This window comes from Ovis canadensis, chromosome 12 (assembly GCF_042477335.2).
Source record: "Ovis canadensis isolate MfBH-ARS-UI-01 breed Bighorn chromosome 12, ARS-UI_OviCan_v2, whole genome shotgun sequence".
NCBI lineage: Eukaryota > Metazoa > Chordata > Mammalia > Artiodactyla > Bovidae > Ovis > Ovis canadensis.
The window spans coordinates 65,433,016-65,455,347 of record NC_091256.1 but is presented as its reverse complement, the minus strand read 5'-3'; the positions used below and the strand labels follow the sequence as shown (position 1 = coordinate 65,455,347).

General features: G+C 44.2%; 1 protein-coding gene across 2 annotated transcripts in view; it reads left to right on the top strand.

Moving 5' to 3' along the window:
• CFAP107 (cilia and flagella associated protein 107) overlaps positions 1 to 17,883 on the top strand; it is a 31,659-nt gene extending 13,776 nt beyond the window's left edge. The window contains exons 2-4 of one of the 2 annotated variants that reach the window (XM_069546074.1): positions 6,942 to 7,055; positions 15,751 to 15,928; positions 17,468 to 17,883. In XM_069546074.1, coding sequence (XP_069402175.1) covers positions 6,942 to 7,055; positions 15,751 to 15,928; positions 17,468 to 17,652 — 477 coding nt within the window. In that variant the 3' untranslated portion in view covers positions 17,653 to 17,883. The remainder of the gene's footprint in view (positions 1 to 6,941; positions 7,056 to 15,750; positions 15,929 to 17,467) is intronic. The other variant, XM_069546075.1, reaches the window with a different exon arrangement.
• Positions 17,884 to 22,332: the final 4,449 nt, after the last annotated feature.

The window sequence follows — 22,332 nt, the reverse complement described above, 5'->3', positions numbered from 1 at the left end:
GCATTAGTTCTTCTTTTTATGTGTTATCTTTGTCTGGTTTGGTATCAGGGTTGAGTTTCCCAGAGTGAGTTTGGAAGTATTCCTCCCTCTGCAACTTTATGAAAGCGTTTTAGAAGGATAGGCATTAGCTCTTCTCTAAATGCTTGATAGAATTCTCCTGTGAAGCCATCTGGTCCAGGGCTTTTGTTTTTTGAGAGATTTTTGATCACAGTTTCCATTTCAGTGCTTGTAATTGGGTTGTCCCTAATTTCTATTTCTTCCTGGTTCAGTCTTGCAAGATTGAACTTTTCTAAGAATCTGTCCATTTCTTCCAGGTTATCCATTTTATTGCCATATCAGTTCAGTTCAGTTCAGTTCAGTCGCTCAGTCGTGTCCGACTCTTTGCGACCCCATGAATCGCAGCACACCAGGCCTCCCTGTCCATCACCATCTCCCGGGGTTCACTCAGACTCACGTCCATCGAGTCAGTGATGCCATCCAGCCATCTCATCCTCGGTCATCCCCTTCTCCTCCTGTCCCCAATCCCTCCCAGCATCAAAGTCTTTTCCAATGAGTCAACTCTTTGCATGAGGTGGCCAAAGTACAGAAGCTTCAGCTTTAGCATCATTCCTTCCAAAGGAATCCCAGGGTTGATCTCCTTCAGAATGGACTGGTTGGATCTCCTTGCAGTCCAAGGGACTCTCAAGAATCTTCTCCAACACCACAGTTCAAAACCATCAATTCTTTGGCGCTCAGCTTTTTTCACAGTCCAACTCTCACATCCATACATGACCACAGGAAAAACCATAGCCTTGACTAGACGGACCTTAGTCAGCAAAGTAATGTCTCTGCTTTTGAATATGCTATCTAGGTTCGTCATAACTTTTCTTCCAAGGAGTAAGCGTCCTTGAATTTCATGGCTGCAGTCACCATCTGCAGTGAGTTTGGAGCCCAAAAAGATAAAGTCTGACACTGTTTCCACTGTTTCCCCATCTATTTGCCATGAAGTGATGGGACCGGATGCCATGATCTTCGTTTTCTGAATGTTGAGCTTTAAGCCAACTTTTTCACTCTCCTCTTTCACTTTCATTAAGAGGATTTTTAGCTCCTCTTCACTTTCTGCCATAAGGGTGGTGTCATCTGCATATCTGAAGTGATTGATATTTCTCCCGGCAATCTTGATTCCAGCCTGTGTTTCTTCCAGTCCAGCGTTTCTCATGATGTATTCTGCATAGAAGTTCAATAAGCAGGGTGACAATATACAGCCTTGACGTACTCCTTTTCCTATTTGGAACCAGTCTGTCGTTCCATGTCCAGTTCTAACTGCTGCTTCCTGACCTGCATACAGATTTCTCAAGAGGCAGGTTAGGTGGTCTGGTATCCCCATGTCTTGAAGAATTTTGCACAGTTTATTTTGATCCACACAGTCAAAGGATTTGGCATAATCAATAAAGCAGAAATAGATGTTTTTCTGGAACTCTCTTGCTTTTTCCATGATCCAGCAGATGTTGGCAATTTGATCTCTGGTTCCTCTGCCTTTTCTAAAACCAGCTTGAACATCAGGAAGTTCACGGTTCACATATTGCTGAAGCCTGGCTTGGAGAATTTTGAGCATTACTTTACTAGCATGTGAGATGAGTGCAATTGTTCGGTAGTTTGAGCATTCTTTGGCATTGCCTTTCTTTGGAATTGGAATGAAAACTGACCTTTTCCAGTCCTGTGGCCACTGCTGAGTTTTCCAAATTTGCTGGCATATTGAGTGCAGCACTTTCACAGCATCATCTTTCAGGATTTGAAACAGCTCAGCTGGAATTCATCACCTCCACTAGCTTTGTTCGTAGTGATGCTTTCTAAGGCCCACTTGACTTCACATTCCAGGATGTCTGGCTCTAGATGAGTGATCACATCATCATGATTATCTGGGTCGTGAAGATCTTTTTTGTACAGTTCTTCCATGTATTGTTGCTACCTCTTCTTAATATCTTCTGCTTCTGTTAGGTCCATACCATTTCTGTCCTTTATCGAGCCCATCTTTGCATGAAATGTTCCCTTGATATCTCTAATTTTCTTGAAGAGATCTCTAGTCTTTCTCATTCTGTTGTTTTCCTCTGTTTCTTTGCATAGATCGCTGAAGAAGGCTTTCTTTTCTCTTCTTGCTATTCTTTGGAACTCTGCATTCAGATGCTTATATCTTTCCTTTTCTCCTTTGCTTTTCACTTCTTTTCACAGCTATTTGTAATGCCTCTCCAGACAGCCATTTTGCTTTTTTGCATTTCTTTTCCATGGGGATGGTCTTGATCCCTGTCTCTTGTACAATGTCACAAACCTTATTTCATAGTTCATCAGGCACTCTATCTATCAGATCTAGGCCCTTAAATCTATTTCTCACTTCCACTGTTTAATCATAAGGGATTTGATTTAGGCCATACCTGAATGGTCTAGTGGTTTTCCCTATTTTCTTCAATTTGAGTCTGAATTTGGTAATAAGGAGTTCATGATCAGAGCCACAGTCAGCTCCTGGTCTTGTTTTTGTTGACTGTATAGCGCTTCTCCATCTTTGGCTGCAAAGAATATAATCAATCTGATTTCAGTGTTGACCAGCTGGTGATGTCCATGTGTAGAGTCTTCTCTTGTGTTGTTGGAAGAAGGTGTTTGCTATGACCAGTGCATTTTATTGGCAAAACTCTATTAGTCTTTGCCCTGCTTCATTCCGCATTCCAAGGCCAAATTTGCCTGTTACTCCAGGTGTTTCTTGGCTTCCTACTTCTGCATTCCAGTCCCCTATAATGAAAAGGACATCTTTTTTCGGTGTTAGTTCTAAAAGGTCTTGTAGGTCTTCATAAAACCGTTCAACTTCAGTGTCTTCAGCGTTACTGGTTGGGGCATAGACTTGGGTAAATGTGATATTGAATGGTTTGCCTTGGAGATGAACAGAGATCATTCTGCCGTTTTTGAGATTGCATCCAAGTACTGCATTTCGAACTCTTTTGTTGACCATGATGGCTACTCCATTTCTTCTAAGGGATTCCTGCCCACAGTAGTAGATATAATGGTCATCTGAGTTAAATTCACCCGTTCCAGTCCATTTTAGTTCGCTGATTCCTAGAATGTCGACATTCACCCTTGCCATCTCTTGTTTGTCCACTTTCAATTTGCCTTGATTCATGGACCTAACATTCCAGGTTCCTATGCAATATTGCTCTTTACAGCATCGGATCTTGCTTCTATCACCAGTCACATCCACAACTGGGTATTGTTTTTTCTTTGGCCCCATCCCTTCATTCTTTCTGGAGTAATTTCTCCACTGATCTCCAGTAGCATATTGGGCACCTAATGACCTGGGGAGTTCCTCTTTCAGTAATCTATCATTTTGCCTTTCATACTGTTCATGGGATTCTCAAGGCAAGAATACTGAAGTGGCTTGCCATTTCCTTCTCCAGTGGACCACATTCTGTCAGACCTCTCCACCACGACCCACCCGTCTTGGGTTGCCCTGCAGGCATGGCTTGGTTTCATTGAGTTAGACAAGGCTGTGGTCCTAGTGTGATTAGATTGACTAGTTTTCTGTGAGTATGGTTTCAGTGTGTCTGCCCTCTGATGCCCTCTTGCAACACCTACCATCTTACTTGGGTTTCTCTTACCCTGGGCGTGGGGTATCTCTTCACAGCTGCTCCAGCAAAGCACAGCTGCTGCTCCTTACCTTGGATGAGGGGTATCTCCTTTACAGTTGTGCATAATAGTCTCTTATAATCCTTTGTATTTCTGCACTGTCTGTTGTAACTTCTTTTTCATTTCTAATTTTGTTGATTTGATTCTTCTCCTTTTTTGCTTGATGAGTCTGGCTAAAAGTTTGTCAATTTTATTTATCTTCTTAAAGAACCAGCTTTTAGTTTTATTAATCTTTACAGTTGTTTCTTTCATTTCTTTTTCATGTATTTCTGCTCATATCTTTATGATTTCTTTTCTTCTACTAATTTTTTTTGTTCTTCTTTTTCCAGTTGTTTTAGGTGTAAAGTTAGGTTGTCTATTTGATGTTTTTCTTGTTTCTTGAGGTAGGATTGTTATTAGTATAAACTTCCCTCTTATAACTGCTTTTGCTGCACCCCATAGGTTTTGAGTTGTCATATTTTCATCATCATTTGTTTCTAGAAAAATTTTAATTTCCCTTTTGATTTCTTCAGTAACCTGTTGGTTATTTAGAAACGTATTGTTTAATCTCCATGTGTTTGTGTTTCTTACAGTTTTCTTCTGTAATTGATACTTAGTCTCATAGTGTTGTGGTTGGAGAAGATGCTTGATATGATTTCAGTTTTCTTAAATTTACTGAGGTTTGATTTGTGACCTGAGATGTGGTATATCCTGGAGAATGTTCCATGTGCACTTGAGAAGAATGTGTATTCTTCTGCATTTGGATGGAATGTTCTGACGATATCAATGAGATCCATCTCATCTAATGTATCATTTACGACTTGTGTTTGCTTATTAATTTTCTGTATTGATGATCTGTCCATTGGTAACTGGGGTGTTAAAGTCTCCTACTATTAATGTGTTACTGTGAATTTCTCCTTTTATTTCTGTTAGTGTTTGTCTTATGTATTGAGGTGCTCCTATGTTGGGTGTATAGATATTTACAATTGTTATGTCCTCTTCTTGGATTGATCCCTTGATCATTATGTAGTGTCCCTCCTTATCTCTTGTAATCTTCTTTATTTTAAGGTCTATTTTGTCTGATGTGAGGATTGCTACTCAAGCTTTCTTTTGCTTCCCATTTGCTTGGAATATATTTTTCCATCCTCTCACTTTCACTCTATATATGTCTTTAGGTCTGAAGTGTGTTTCTTATAGACAGCATAAATATGGGTCTTATTTGGTTTTCATTCAACCAGTCTGTGTCTTTTGGTTGAAACATTTAATCCATTTACATTTAAAGTAATTATTGATATATATGTTCCTATTCCCATTTTCTTAATTGTTTTAGGGTTGATTTTGTAGGTATTTTTCCTTCTCTTGTATTTCTTTACTATATAAATCCCTTTAATATTTGTTGTAAAGCTGTTTTGGTAGTACTGAATTCTCTTAACTTTTGCTTGTCTGAAAAGCTTTTTATTTCTCCATCAATTCTGAATGATACTCTTGCTGGGTACAGTAATCTTGGTGGTAGATTTTTCCCTTTCAGTACTTTAAATATATCCTGCCATTCCCTTCTGGCCTGCAGAATTTCTGCTGAATGACCAGCTGTTAAACATATGGGGTTTCCCTTGTGTGTTACTTGTTTTTCCTTTGCTGCTTTTAATATTCTTTCTTTGTGTTTAGTCCTTGTTAGTTTGATTAGTATGTGTCTTGGAGTGTTTGTCCTTGGGTTTATTCTGTATGGGACTCCTTGAGCCTCTTGGACTTGATTGACTATTTCCTTTCCATGTTGGGGAAATTTTCAACTATAATCTCTTAAAAAATTGTCTCATACCCTTTCTTTTTCTCTTCTTCTTTTGGGACCCCTATCATTCAAATGTTGGTATGTTTGATACTGTCCCAGAGGTCTCTGAGACTATCCTCAGTTCTTTTCATTCTTTTTACTTTATTCTGCTCTTCAGAAGTTATTTCCACCATTTTATCTTTCAGCTCACCAATTCGTTCTTCTGCTTCAGATATTCTGCTATTGATTCCTTCCAGATTAGTTTTAATTTCAGTAATTGTGTTGTTTCTCTGTATGTTTATTCTTTAATTCTTCTAGATGTTGTTAATTGATTCTTTCATTTTCTCCATTTTGTTTTTGAGGTTTTGGATCATCTTCACTATCATTGTTCTGAATTCTTTTTCAGATTGTTTACTTATTTCCTTTTCATTTATTTGGACTTCTGTGTTTCTAATTTGTTACTTCATTTGTTTAGTATTTCTCTGCATTTTCATTATTTGTTTTTTTAACTTATTGTGTTTGGGTTCTCCTTTTCCCAGGCTTCAAGGTTGAATTCTATCTTTCTTTTGGTTTCTGCCCTCCTAAGATTGGTCCAGTGGTTTGTGTAAGCTTCCTATAGGGTGAGATTTGTGCTGAGTTTTTGTTTCTTTCTTTGTTTTTCCTCTGATGGGCAAGGCTGAGTAAAATGGTAATCCTGTCTGCTGATGACTGGGTTTGTATTTTTGTTTTGTTTGTTGTTTAGATGAGGCATCCTGCACAGGGTGCTACTGGTGGTTGGAATTCAAAGGGCTCATGAGTGCCTCTCTGGTGTTACTTGCAGTCAGCTTCTGAGCCCACTGATCAACAGAAACTCTCTCTCTGGGCTTCTATTTCAACTGCGATGATGGGGCTCCAGAGGACTTGGGCCACCTCTTCTGTGAGTCCAAGGAGAAGCTTGAGGGTGCCCAGTGTCTTTTGTAGACACAAAACCAGTGTAGAGGCTGTTCTCACTCTACTGAGATGGGCCAGTGCCATCCCAGGATGAGTTAGGTAAAGCCCTGGACACCATGGAAGGCATGGTGGCCCTGGCCACTCCAGTATTCTTGCCTGGAGAATTCCATGGAGAGAGGAGCCTGGTGGGCTACAGTCCATGGGGCTGCAAGGAGTTGGACACAACTGATCTTCTAACACTTTCATTTTCAGGGGAAAGAAAGCATAGAGTTGGGAAGAGCGAGAAACAAAGAAGAAAAAGAAAGGGAAGAGTCAAGCAGGAAGGAGGAGGGGCAGGGAGTGAGAAGAGAGACAGGGAACAGGTGTAGACTGTGAGCAACCAGGTGACACCAAACAGCTTTCCCAAGGGGTCTTGAACGGGAGTGCCAAGTCCCTGAATGCACTCCTTTTCAAGTACTGAGAGGGAGGGGGTACAGTCAAAGTCCACATTGTACAGGATGCCTATTTACCCTTTCTCTGCCCAGCTTCCAGTGGTTGGGAACTGAGAGGATATAGCGGAAGTTTGAGAAGGGGCATCACAGAAACTGTCCTGAAAAAAACTTTTTTTTTTTTTTTCCAGTTCACAAAAGCCACTGAGAAAACCCCCCAGACCATTTACAGAAAAGAGTACATCCCCTTCCCAGGCCACAGACCTGACCAGATCTCCAGGTGGTACAGCAAGAGGAGAGTTGAGGTAAGAGGGCTCAGGGCCCCACACTCTGCCTGGCCCCCTCCCAGTGCTCAGGAGACACTAAACAACCAGACTCTTTCTAGGCTCAATTCTCTCTTGGGGACACAGGAGTGGTCTCATTAATACCCTCCCCAGCCACATGTGGTGCAGGGAGGCTGCTGATATCATTTACCCATATTCACTGGGTGGGCAGATGTCCACCTGATCTCAAGCAGGTGGCATTTCCCTCGCTGGATATCCCAGCACTTTTTCTGGGCCATTTCCCTCATCCTTCCATACCCTTCCAACAGGAGGTAGGCAATGGATGTGTGAAACAAAGGTAGATGTTGAGTTAGGGTGAGTGTAGTCAGGAATCACACAAGGCACTCCAAAAGTGAGTAGTGATGATGTTTGCATAGACAGTGTTTGTATAATATCACTGATGGCCAAGCATTCTGTTCTTTCATATGAAAAGTCAAGGGCCATTCAGTTTGCTCTCACTCGTTGAGTGCCTACTTGTGAGTGTGGTTGAGTTCCAGGCCTCCAGAGCAGGGAGCAGGGCACTGCAGCCTCAGAACCTGCCTCCCAGGTGCGAGACCACACATTTGAGACATTTATTAAATTAGGTGAGAGAGTGTTGGAAGCTCAGAAATCCTGGCCCTTACAGAAACAGGTGAGAAAGCCTCCTCTTATATCAACCCTTGTGGATGCCACCCACTAGGCTCAGCCTGGGGAGAATAAGCCTGTAAGTGTTCACCCACTGGGTGCACAAGTATGCCCTTTTCTCACTACAATCTGGGTGCCACCCCAAGTCCTTCTTCTGCCAGTCTGCTGCTTATAGAGGTGATGTCTGTCCCCTCACTTCTACCCCACATAACCCTATCGTTGTTGCTGTTGTTTAGTCACTAAGTTGTGTCCGACTCTTATGCAACCGCATGATCTGTAGCCTGCCAGGCTCCCACATAACCCTACCTCTGCTTAAATTCTGGGTGAGGAGTGGATATTTACCAGGATGGAGCATTTTAGAACTGGAAGAGACCCAAGGGATTGTCCAGCTCAACACCTTCATTTTCAGATAAAATGTACCCAAGGGTGGTGAGTGTCTCATCTAAAACCTGTAGCTTGTCGGTAAGGCACTGAGCAGGGGCTGGTCAGCAAATCAAATAGACAAGCAAGGAGGCTCCTCAGATCTTGTTTTATCATCTGCCAGAGCTGACTGTTCATCTACCTTGTACTGCAAGGAGATCAAATGAGGCAATTCTAAAGGAAGTCCACCCTGACTATTCACAGTAAGGACCGATGCTGGATCTCTAATACTTTGACCACCTGATGAGAAGAGCCGACTCACTGGAAAAGACCCTGATGCTGGGAAAGATTGAAGGAAAAAGGAGACGAGAGTGGCAGAGGATGAGATGGCTGGATAGAATCACTGACTCAATGGACATGAGTTTGAGCAAACTCCAGGAGATAGTGAAGGACAGGGAAGCCTGGTGTGCTACAGTGCGTGGGGTAGCAAAGAGTTGGACACAACCTAGTGACTGAACAACAGCAATGACAACTTCTGCATCTGCAAATTCATGTTAGGATAAACAGTGTCAGATCCTCAGTTCTGTGTTAGCATCCCTGGCCCACTGGCATTCCTGGACCATACTGGTGCATGGGGCTGCCAACCACTAGCATTAGTTTGCACCGAAGACACAAATACAATTTTATTTTATTTTTGTAGTTCCTTTATTTATTTATTTATAGTGTTGTGTTGGTTTATGCCATACAACAACATGAATCAGCCATAATCATACATATATCCCTTTCCTCTTGAGCCTCCCTCCCATCCCCTCATCCTACCTTTCCAGGTCATCACAGAGTGCCAGACTGGGCTCCCTGTGTTACATAGCAACTTCCCACCAGCTGTCTATTTTAAAACACATGATAGTGTACATATGTCAATGCTACTTCCTCTATTTCTCCCACCCTCTCCTTCCCTCACTGTGTCCACAAGTCCATTCTCTATATCCGTGTCTCCTTCATTCTCTGCAAATAGGCTCATTAATACAATTTTTCTAGATTTCATATATTTGTGTTAATGTTATATTTGCTTTCTGCTTTATTTTTAAAAATTTTTATCCATTTGTTAATTGAAGGATAATCGCTTTACAGAATTTTGTTGTTTTCTGTCAAACCTCAACATGAATCAGCCATAGGTATGCCTGCTGCTGCTGCTGCTGCTAAGTCGCTTCAGTCATGTCCAACTCTGTGTGACCCCATAGACGGCAGCCCACCAGGCTCCCCCGTCCCTGGGATTCTCCAGGCAAGAACACTGGAGTGGGTTGCCATTTCCTTGTCCAATGCATGAAAGTGAAAAGTGAAAGTGAAGTCGCTCAGTCATGTCTGACTCTTAGCGACCTCATGGACTGCAGCCTACCAGGCTCCTCTGTCCATGAGATTTTTCCAGGCAAGAGTAATGGAGTGGGACCTTCCCTCCCATAAACATGTGTTAATATGCTATACATGTGTTATATATATTCCCATGTGCTATATATGTGTTATATATGTGTTACATATGTGTGTATGTGTTATATATATTCTAGATTCTGTATATACATGTTAATATGCTATATTTGTTTTTCTCTTTCTGACTTTACTCCATAAAGTAGGCTCTAGTTTTATCCACCTCACTGGAACTGACTCGAATTCATTCTTTTTTATGGCAGTGTAACATTTCATTGTATATTTACCACATCTTCTTCATCCATCCATCTTTGATGGACAACTAGGCTGCTTCCATGTCTTGGCTATTGCAAATAGTGCTGCAATGAACATTGGTGGTACATGTGTCTTTTAGAATTGTGGTTTTCTCAGGGTTTATGCCCAGTAGTGGGATTGCTGGGTCATATGGCAGATTTATTCCTAATTGCATTTTAATACAAAGAAGTCAAAACGAGAACACACAATCTGAGGCTCCCTGTCCCTAACCATCAATTTACATGAGGTATGTGGCCTAGATCTCAATACACATCAGGGGCCCTTTTTTAAAGACCTTTGCTTCCCCATCACAAACCGTGCTGTAAGGGATAATCAATCACACATATATAATCTGGTGAAAATTAAGATATCTTCTCCAACACACACACAAAATAGAGCCAAGCAACGTGACATTCATTCCTAGGGACTCTGTTCAAATAGTCTGCTTGTGTGCCTGGACACAGCGTCATTTTCACATGGTTACTTCAGTTCTATCAGCTCTTCCGGGTCCTTCATCCTGTGTTCCCCCACTGCCACAGCCTCCATTTCCATCTCCATCCCACTTAACTCTTCTCCCTTCAGCTCTTCAAAGTGACTATGAATCAATGGGATTTTTATTCCCTTCAGTCAGTCAGTCCAGTCGCTCAGTCATGTACAACTCTTTGTGATCCCATGGATGGCAGCATGCCAGCCCTCTCTGTCCATCACCAACTCCCAGAGTTTACTCAAACTCATGTCCATTGAGTCGGTAATGCCATCCAACCATCTCATCCTCTGTCATCCCCTTCTTCTCCCGCCTTCAATCCCTCCCAGCATCAGAGTCTTTTCCAATGAGTCAACTCTTTGCATCAGGTGGCCAAAGTATTGGAATTTCAGCTTCAGCATCAGGCCTTCCAATGAATATTCAGAACTGATTTCCTTTAGGATGGACTGGTTGGATCTCCTTGCAGTTCAAGGGATTCTTAAGAGTCTTCTCCAATGCCACAGTTCAAAAGCATCAATTCTTCGGCACTCAGCTTTCTTTTTAGTCCAACTCTCATATCCATACATGAGCAGTGGAAAAACCAGAGCCTTGACTAGATGGACCATGGTTGGCAAAGTAATATCTATGCTTTTTAATATGCTGTCTAGGTTGGTCATAACTTTACTTCCAAGGAGAAAGCGTCTTTTAATTTCATGGCTGCAGTCACCATCTGCAGTGATTTTGGAACCTAAAAAGTAAAATCTGTCACTGTTTCCACAGTTTCTCCATCTATTTGTCATGGGGCCAGATGCCATGATCTTCGTTTTCTGAATGTTGAGCTTTAAGCCAACTTTTTCACTCTCCTCTTTCACTTTGATCAAGAGGATGTTTAGTTCTTCTTCACTTTCTGCCATAAAGGTGGCATCATCTGCATATCTGAGGTTATTGATATTTCTCCTGGCAGTCTTGATTGCAGCTTGTGCTTCTTCCAGCCCAGTGTTTCTCATGATGTACTCTGCATATAAGTTAAATAAGCAGGGTGACAATATACAGACTTGACGTATTTCTTTTGCTATTTGGAACCAGTCTGTTTTTCCATGTCCAGTTCTTTGCAGCCAAAGATGGAGAAGCTCTATACAGTCAGCAAAAATAAGACTGGGAGCTGACTGTGACTCAAATCATGAACTTCTTATTGCCAAATTCAGACTTAAATTGAAGAAAGTAGGGAAAACCACTAAACCATTCAGGTATAACCTAAATCAAATCCCTTAGAATTATACAGTGGAAGTGAGAAATAGATTCAAGGGATTAGATCTGATAGACAGAGTGCCTGATGAACTATGGACAGAGGCTCGTGACATTGTACAGGAGACAGGGATCAAGACCATCCCCAAGAAAAAGAAATGCAAAAAAGCAAAATAGCTGTTTGAGGAGGCCTTACAAATACCTGTGAAAAGAAGAGAAGTGAAAAGCAAAGAAGAAAAGGAAAGATATACCCATTTGAATGCAGTGTTCCAAAGAATAGCAAGGAGAGATAAGAAAGCCTTCCTCAGGGATCAGTGCAAAGAAATAGAGGAAAACAATAGAGTGGGAAAGACTAGAGATCTCTTCAAGCAAGTTAGAGAAACCAAGGAAATGTTTCATGCAAAGATGGGCTCAATAAAGGACAGAAATGGTATGGAGTTAACAGAAGTAGAAGATATTAAGAAAAGGTGGTAAGAATACACAGAAGAAGTGTACAAAAAAGATCTTCATGACCTGATAATCAGGATGGTGTGGTCACTTACCTAGAACCAGTCATCCTGGAATGTGAAGTCAAGTGGGCCTTAGGAAGCATCACTACGAACAAAGCTAGTGGAGGTGATAAATCCTGAAAGATGATGCTGTGAAAGTGCTGCACTCAATATGCCAGCAAATTTGGAAAACTCAGCAGTGGCCACAGGACTGGAAAAGGTCAGTTTTCATTCCAATTCCAAAGAAAAGCAATGCCAAAGAATGCTCAAACTACCACACAGTTACACTCATTTCACACGCCAGTAAAGCAATGCTCAAAATTCTCCAAGCCAGGCTTCAACAGTACGTGAATCGTGAACTTCCAGATGTTCAAGCTGGTTTTAGAAAAGACAGAGGAACCAGAGATCAAATTGCCAACATCCGCTGGATCATGGAAAAAGCAAGAGAGTTCCAGAAAAACATCTATTTCTGCTTTATTGACTATGCCAAAGCCTTTGATTGTGTGGATCACAACAAACTATGGAAAATTCTTCAAGAGATGGGATACCAGACCACCTAAACTGCCTCTTGAGAAATCTGTATGCAGGTCAGGAAGCAACAGTTAGAACTGGGCATGAAACTGCAGACTGGTTCCAAATCGAGAAAGGAGCACGTCAAGGATATATATTGTCACCCTGTTTATTTTATCCCCTTGGCAGATGTATTAATCATGTTTTAAAATTTTCTGTATTTAATGATACTTTGATATTTTAGGGATTTAGCTAATCCTGGCAAGGCTCTCCCTCCCAGGACTAATTCTTGGGATAACACACAACTTGCCTGCCTTTCAGATGCAAACTAACCAATTCACAGCCCATCCCTCCAACCACCTCCTTTATCTAAGGCTCACATGCCAGGCCAACGTCCCCTCCTCCAGAGCCAGGCACTGACAACCAGGGACACCCTGGAATTATTAGAATTTTGCAATCCTACACCTCTCAAACTTGCCCACCCTGCCTTGCCCATACTCTGTTGGAAGTGTCGACTAAAAAATATACTCACAACCTGAAAGTAAAGAGTTATTTTATTTGGTGCAAATGTTTAGGACTCTGAGCCCGGGAGACAGCATCTCAATAGCTCTGGGAAAACTGCTGCTCCAAGCAAGCAGGAGGCAAGTAAGGCTATATTCACATTTGCAACAAAGGGAGCAGGCCGTCTGAGCATCAGAGATCAAGTATCAAGTTAAGGAATTTAGCATTCTGTGTATGGGAAGATGCAAGCCCCTTGGCTCACTGAATCCATTCCTTTCACATGTACCTCAGCTATCTGGGGCCAAGCCTGTTTTCTTGTTTCCCTTGTTTCTTGCATTCCCCTGAACTCCTCTGGAATCACCATGGTGGGGAGAGGAGGTGGTGGTGGCCATATCTGCTGGATCAGTTTTGAGAGCCCTTATTTACATTTGGAAGGCAGAAATCGATGGCTGTGTATCTCCTGTTAATTAATATGGCAGGAGATATTTTTATTTCACGGAAACCAGAACGAAGACTCTGGACCATGCTCTCTTCACTCCTTCTGTCTCCTGACTCACCCTGGTGCTTCCCATGTGGCCCTGTGAGATGTGACATACCCCTTCTCTTAGAAATTGTAAGTGATAATCTTTTCTTTCAAAGGCAGTTAGTTAGACTTCCCTGGTGGTACAATGGATAAGAATCCGCCTGCCAATGCAGGGAACACAGATTAGATCCTTGGAATGCGAGAAGTTCCACATGCCATCGGGCTCTTAAGCCTTTGTGTCACAACTCCTGAGCCCTCATGCTGTCACTATTGAGGCCAATGTGCTCTAGAGCCCATGTTCTGCAACAAAGGAAGCCGCTGCAAAGAGAAGCCTGTGCACTGCAACGAAGAGTAGCCCTTTCTCGCTGCAGGGAGAGGAAGCCTATGCACAGCAATGAAGACCTAGAGCAATAAGAAACAAACAGACAAAAAACAAAGGCAGTCCTCTCTGTTAGCTTACAGTTGTTATTGTTGCTCAGTTGCTAAAATATGTCCACCTCTTTGTGACCCCATAGACTGCAGCATGCCAGGCTTCCCTGGCCTTCACTATCTCCAGGAGTTTGCTTAGATTCATGTCCATTGAGTCAGTGATGCTATCTAACTGTCTCAGCCTCTGACACCCTCTTCTCCTTTTGCCTTCAGTCTTTCCCCAAATCAGGGTCTTTTCCAATGAGTGGGCTCTTCACATTAGGTGGCCAAAATATTGGAGCTTCAGCTTCATCATCAGTCCTTCCAGTGTGTATTCTGGGTTGATTTCCTTAAGGATTGACTGGTTTGATATCCTTGCTCTCAAGAGTCTTCTCCAGTACCACAATTCGAAAGCATCAGTTCTTCAGCACTCAGCCTTCTGTATGGTCCAAGTTTCACATCCATACATGACTACTGGAAAAACCACAGCTTTGACTATATGGACCTTTGTCAGCAAAGTGATGTCTCTGCTTTCTAATATTCTGTCTAGCTTTCCTTCCAGTGAGCAAGTATCTTTAAATTTCATGGCTGCTGTCATTATCCACAGTGATTTTGGAGCCCATGAAAATAAAATCTGTCAATGCTTCCACTTTTCTTTCATCTATTTGCTTTGAAGTGATGGGACCAGATGCCATAATCTTCATTTTCTGAATGTTGATTTTTAAGCCAACTTTTTCTGACTGAAACAAAAATCTTGTCTATATGATCAAGAAGGCAGGACTGTGCCCCAAACCAAGAGAAACAGTAAGAAAATCCCTCCTGGCTTCTCTTCTTCCCCCGCTGTGTTGCCTCTTCAGAAATTCCCTTGGTTGATGGGAACACTTCGTTGATGGGAACTTGCCTTTCCTGACCTTGGAATATACTCCAGACATCCAGATCTGGTGATGTGGATCTTAGGAACTCCAGCTTAATGTCTGTGCCCATCCCCCTTGACTTCCTCTGGCATTGTGATCTGACTGGTTTATGGAGCCACCATTTGAAATACTGGGTGCAGCCACTGTATTTAGGCCATAGCAGACGTGGACCTCCCCATCTGCTCCAGACAAGAGGAGGAGCCTGGGAATCCACGTTATACTCCCCTGTAAATCAGACCAGGCCCCTAGGATTCCCTTTTAGGACCAAGACGATTTTCTTGAGAAAAGCAGTGATTCAGGCAAATGTCCCAGTGTCAGGAGAATAAGGCTTTCTTTTCCTTGTAATTTCTCCCCACCGAAGAAATCACTCACTGAGTTTCCAGCTGAGGGAGACTTAAATCCTGTGCAGGACAAGGCAATTTATGGAGCATTCTCTGACTCTTCCCATAGTAACTGATGGAAATAGAAGGTACAGATGTCAGGCTTACTGTATAGCATCCTTCACTTGCCTTGGAAATAGACACTTGGATGGATGAGACTCAAGACAAATCAAAGGGGGCAATTTCAGATCACAGGGGCGTGCAAGAAGATAGCACAGGCTCTTCCTGTTCAGCTGGGTGTCTTGACTTTTATTTCAATGTGTCCCCTTAGTCATTTTCAGGGTGAGTTGACTTAGCTGGGGGCCCCTCATACAGAGACCTGACTGCTGCCAAACTGGGGTGTGTCTTTGAAGGTGAGCTGTGTCGGGGTAGGGCAGACAAATGTGTCTCCCACTTGTGCTCCCTAGGCCTCAGGCAGACACATCTCTGTAGTGGGGACCCTCTCCATCAGCACCACAGACTGCATAGCGGGCAGCTTCTGCCTCCAGCCACAGCCAGATGGATGCATTGCTCCGACTGGTAACACGTGCACTGTGTCTTTCCAGGGGCTCCCATACAAACACCTGATCACCCACCACCAGGAGCCCTCACAGCGCTATCTGATCAGCACCTACGACGACCATTACAACCGGCATAACTATCACCCAGGCTTGCCGGAGCTCCGCACATGGAACAGACATAAGCTGCTGTGGCTCCCAGAGAAAGCCGACTTCCCTCTACTCGGTATTTTTATCTTTCAGGATCATCCCCTTTACTGGGCTCTAAGGGGTTCATAAGCACATAGGGCTGAGGTGTGCCCACCTTAGTGGGAGGACCCAAGCAGGTGACCCTGACTTCAGCAGAGCATTAGAATGAGAAGGGAAGGGAAGAGTCCTATTTACCCCCCAGGTCACCCACCTTCTCCCTGTGATGCTGGATGACGTTGCTCTGTGATGAAGCCCCCACCTGCAGCAGCATGTTTATCTGGAGCACAGGTGATAGAGAGCAGCATCGCGGCACACTCAGATTCATCATCTACTTCATCAACTCCGACTGAGTATTGCCCAGATGCCTGCCTTACTGAAGCACCTGGGGACACAGCAGTGACAAATAGGGAGGAGTTCCTGCCCTCAGGGAATTTATACCCCTGTGAAGAGACATAGAAGATTTTATTGAGGGGGACACATGTACACATGGCTGATTCTTGCGAATGTACGGCAAAAACCACTACAATATTGTAAAGTAATTAGCCTCCAATTAAAATAAATTAATTTTAAAAAGACGATATTATCGATGAATAAGACAACCTAAGATCTAGTAAACACTGTCATATTGGACTAGGATATGTGGTACATAGAAAAGAAAACCAGCGGGTAATGGGGAGAAAGTGAGGCAGGTATGTTGATTCTCATTTGGGTGGGATGACATGGGACGGTCTTTGTGGAGGAGATCTGAGTTGAGAAGGAGGGAGCTATGCAGGAACTGGGAGGAAGAGTGTTCCCGGGGAGGGAGGGCATAGCAAGCGAGAAAGATTCACATCAGGGGTAGAGGAGGTCCAGGTAGCGGCTCACCAGAGTGTGGCTGTGTCCTTCCTGCAGAAATAAGACTTTGCTCAGATTTGCCGGGAGAGTGGCTTGATCTAACATCCATTGCAAGCTTCCACCACACTTTGCTCTTGTCTTTCTATCATACCCTTGGACATGAAGGGATGTTGGGTAGAGGGCGAGCTGCTTGTTACAGAGAATTTCTCTGTAGGAGTTTCTCCTGCAGATCACTCTCCCAAGCGCACACTCTTCCCAACTGGGCTGGGTCAGTGAATACCCAGAAGGTGATGGGGTCATGCTCAGTCAAGTCATCGAGCTGAATTGTCCAAGGTCTCCGGCAATGTCTGGTCCCTCCTGAGTAAAAGGAGGCAAGCCACACACTGAGAACTTCAGGGGTTGGCAGGACCAGCACTTGCTTGTAAACCTCTGACCTGAGTTCGATCCTTGGGTTGGGATGATCCCTGGGAGAAGCAAATGGCAACTCCCTATAGTATTCTTGCCTGGGAAATTCTGTGAACAGAGGAGCCTGGTGGGCTACAGTCCATGGGGTTGCAAAGAGTTGGGCATGATTGAGAACACATCTACTACTACTCTCTCTCCCCTCGGGTGCACTGACAATCCAGGTGCCTGGTCCAGCAGCCTGGGGAACCTCCAGAGTCCAGCCATTCATTCTCCTGTCCCGAGGATGCTGGCCTCCTCCTCTAAGCCTTGTTCACCCGGATTCTGGTTTGTCTTGCAGGTCCCCCTACAAACTACGGACTCTACGAACAGATGAAGCAGAAATGGCTCCCACCACCAGAGGTCACCCTCAGAGAGAGCATTTACACTTCCTCCTACCCCAGACCACCAGCAGGTGCCATGTCCCAGAGGGAGCATGCGATTCCGGTGCCTCCCCCTCGCCTGCAGCCTGTCCCACACTTCTGAGATCTGTCGCCCCATCACAGCACAGGTGGGGCCACCTGGAGACCCACCTGGAGACCACCTGGAGACCACCTGCCAGTCAGCAGGCAGCTGCAGATACACCCAGAGTTTTAAATCAGGCTCACCCGAGGGGAATTTGAAATCATGATCTGTGTTTTATGGTTCCAGTCCTTCCTCTAAACCTACAGGTTCCTTTCTTTTTCATCTCACAAATAAATCCTTTGACACAAGGTATCACATGTGTGCAAAAGAAACACTTGTATGTCAGGAGAAATGGAAGGACCCCTGCTGCTGTTGCTGCTAAGTCACTTCAGTCGTGTCCGACTCTGTGCAGCCCCATAGACGGCAGCCCAAAAGGCTCCCCCGTGCCTGGGATTCTCTAGGCAAGAACACTGGAGTGGGTTGCCATTTCCTTCTCCAAGTTCCCTCATTTCACACAAGGGAAAACTGAGGCCCGGAGAAGTAACATGATACCAAATTCTCACAACTTGCTACTTTCCCTCCAGGAGTAAAGTTTGTTGAATGAATGACTGATGGGAGAATAGAGGAAGGTTGTGGTGAAGACACAAGGGACAGCTGAGCTGGAGCCAGGTGGCCTCCTCATACCCCCTCCACCTTCCATTCATCCCGCAAACCTCCCCTGAACCATGGTCAAGCCAACCTCTGGCCTCAGAGCCTTCAGTACAGCAGGAAAGGGATATTACACAAATACTGATGTGAAAGGGTGATATCAGGGGGGTAGGCTCACAGAGGTGGGGAATCAAGGGGCCAGTGGGGTCCTAAGGGAGCTCCCTGAGGTATGCTGAAGTAAAGGGGTCCATGACAGCAGTCCTGGGGCCATGAGGACATGGCCTGGTCAGGGAGGGCTTCCCTGCAGAGGAGACATTTAGGCTGAGACTAGAAGGCTGAGAGGGACCGACCAGGTGCAGGGACATGTAGAGAGGGCAGCCAGGGTGGCTCAGGCTGCAGGATGGCTTGTGTGAGGCTCCAAGTTGGGAAGGAGCGTCGCAGGTTAGGTAAAGGCCCAGAAAGTCCTTATTGCTGCTGAAACAAATACCATGAACTCAGTGTCTTAAAGCAACACAGATTTAGTCCCTTCAGTTTAGTTCAGTTCAGGCGCTCAGTAATGTCCAACTCTTTGTGACCCCATGGATTTCAGCATGCCAGGCTTCCCTGTCCATCACCAACTCCTAAAGCTTACTCAAACTCTTGTCCATTGAGTTGGTGATGCCATCCAACCATCTCATCCTCTGTTGTCCCCTTCTCCTCCTGCCTTCAATCTTTCCCAGCATCAGGGTATTTTTCAAAGAGTCAGTTCTTCCCATCAGGTGGCCAAAGTAATGGAGTTTCAGCTTCAGCATCAGTCCTTCCAGTGAATAATCAGGACTGATTTCCTTTAGGATTGACTGGTTTGATCTCCTTACTATCCAAGAGACTCTCAAGAGTCCACTCCAATACCACAGCCCAAAAGCATCCATTCTTTGGTGCTCAGCTTTCTTTATGGTCCAATTCTCACATCCATACATGACTACTGGAAAAAAAAAACACAGAGCTTTAACTACAGCTCTAAAAATGAAAAGTCCACAGGAGACTCTGGGGGGCTCTAGGGGTGAGTTGTTTCCTTGCCTTTTCCAGCTTCCAGGGACACCTGCATTCTTTGACTCCTGGCCTCTTCCTCCACATCCAGAGACTGCGGTGTAGCATCTTCATTCCTGTCTGTCTCCCTCACTAAGGACCCTGTGAATGCGTCAGGCCCACTGGAGAATCTGTCATCCCCACATCTCAAAATCCTTCATCACAGCTGCCAAGTTCCTCTTGAATATAAACAATTTTATTCACATAGTCCAGGAATGAGGATGTGGTCATTCTAAGGGTGGGGATTTTTTCATCTGCAGCCTGGACACCAGGCAGGAGTTCTCTGGGCTCAGTACATGTTGCATCCCTTAGACCTCAATCATGTAGCTAGTCCTTTCCAGGCATTTGAGAAGGTGGAGGGACAATGGTTGGGGATGGAGGTGGGACTGAGTGGATTCCAGAGTCTATGGCTGCCCGATGTGGTCAGTGTTCCATGACTTTACACACACACGCGTGCACACTCTGAAAAATGGCTGTTAACACTGCAGTGACCAGAAGTACCTGAGCTGGATCACTGAGCATTCAAAAGTCAGACTAAAACAGTGTTATCAGATTAACAATTAGGCTCACCCACCTATAGCAGTGGTCTATTTGGTGGAGGATTTCCTGACCTTCTCTGACGGAGTGTAAAGAAGGGAGGAATTGATCCAGAGAAGATCTTTTTCCTACATCCTTGCTTTACTTGGACTCTCAAAAAAAAGAAGCCTCAGCATCTCTGGCAGATGTGGAGGTTGGAGAAGCTACTTCCTAAAATTCCACTGTTGGTCCCGCCCTCTGAGTTTCTGGATCGACAGGTCTGCAGAGGGGAAAGAATCACGTTTAGAACAAGTTCTCAAGCGATACTGATGCTGCTGGTTGGGGGCCAGACATTGCGAACTACTGCAGAAGGTGGAACTACTCCATTTTTATTTCATCTGGGCAGTTTCTGGAATAACGGATTCTTCAGAGAAAACAAGGAAAACATCTGAACCTCATGCTCTTTCATGTTTCCTCCTGTAAGACAGGAGCCTATGACTCCAGTATTTTATTAGAAAGCTCAAAAGGCGCATCACACTGTTGGGCACTGGGACAGCCCAGTGCAGTATTCAAGAGCACTGACGAACAGAACTTCCATTTCCACCACTTGCAGGCTGTGTGCCTTGGAGGAAGTCACTACCCTTCTCTGAATCTATCTCTGCTGTACTGAATGGGTGCCATAGGATCTCTAACTCAGATAAAACCACTGAGCCCAGAGCTTGGTGCAGAATAAACCCTCCATAAACGTCAGGGCTATTGTTTGACACTGGAAGACCACAGGCCTTTGCAACAACCAAGGCCACAGCGACAACCAGAATCTGAGGCAGAGACCCACGTGCTAGCCATTTCCTCTGCCAAGATGTGATGCTTTGACTGTGGAAGCCAGCATCTTAAAAGAAAACCCTGGCTGCACCCCAGGACCCACTTTCTAGAGTTTAGCCTACTGGCTGGGACAAGCCTGCCCTCTGGTGGCGAATTTGACAATTACTTACAATTGGCTATGGCTTCAGGGTCAGGGTTTCTCTGTGCTGCGCTGTCACTTCAGTCATGTCTGACTCTTTTCAACCCTATGGATGTAGCCCACCAGGCTCCTCTGTCCATGGGGTTCTCCAGTCAAGGATCTTGGAGTAGGTTACCATGCCCTCCTCCAAGAGATCTTCGCGACCCAGGAATCGAACCCTTGTCTCTTATGTCTTCTGTATTGGCAGGCAAGATTTTTTTAGTGAAAAATTTGGCTTAAAACTCAATATTCAGAAAACTAAGATCATGGCATCAGGTCCCAACACTTCATGGCGAAAGGATGGGGAAACAGTGGAAATGGTGAGAGACTTAATTTTGGGGGCTCCAAAATCACTGCAGATGGTGATTGCAGCTATGAAATTAAAAGACGCTTGTTCCTTGGAAGAAAAGTTATGACCAACCTAGACAGCATATTAAAAAGCAGAGACATTACTTTGCCAACAAAGGTCCGTCTAGTCAAAGCTATGGTTTTTCCAGTAGTCACGAAGGATGTGAGAGTTAGACTATAAAGAAAGCTGAGCACCGAAGAATTGATACTTTTGAACTGTGGTATTGGAGAAGACTCTTGAGAGTCACTTGGACAGCAAGTGACCAATCCATCCTGAAGGAAATCAGTCCTGAATCATTTGAAGGACTGATGCTGAAGCTAAAACTCCATTACTTTGGCCACCTGATACAAAGAACTGACTCATTGGGAAAGACCCTGATGCTGGGAAAGATTGAAGGTTGGAGGAGCAGGGGATGACAGAGGATGAGATTGCTGGATGGCATCACTGACTCAATGGACATGAGTTTGAGTAAGCTCTGGGAGTTGGTGATGGACAGGGAAGCCTGACATGCTGCAGTCCATGGGGTTGCAAAGAGTCTGAAATGACTGAGCAATGGAACTGAACTGAAGCTATGGGAAGTTCTTAGGGTATGCAATTTTTCAGAACAAAGAAGGCCAGCTGAACAGGTGAAGACAGCTTACAAGAAGATGGTTTTAAACAAGTTGTTCCTTTATCTGCTGTTCTGTGACACAAACTCGAGAATTTCTATTACTTATAAACTTCTGTTAAACCTATGTGGTGGGTTTCATTTCAGTAAATATTGGATCCATGTAACTTTCACTTCCAAAACTCATTTAGGCCTAGTGGAATCCCAAGAATATAATAAATCTTTGTAAGAAATGACCTGAAATAATGAATGAAAGAATGATTATTATATTCACAGAGAATGTTATACAAGAATGCTGCTGCTGCTAAGTCGCTTCAGTTGTGTCCGACTCTGTGCAACCCCATGGACTGCAGTCCACCAGGCTCCTCCATCCATGGGATTTTCCAGGCAAGAGTACTGGAGTGGGTTGCCATTGCCTTCTCCTGTAACTGCATAGTGATACACCAATTCAACTTACTGCTATGGGGGAAAAACACCATTTAATGAGACATGAAGACAAAGCACAAACCCGACTAAGGGGACACACGCTGTGGACCACAGCACTGCTATGACCAGAGCAAGTGGGGGGACGGGGGA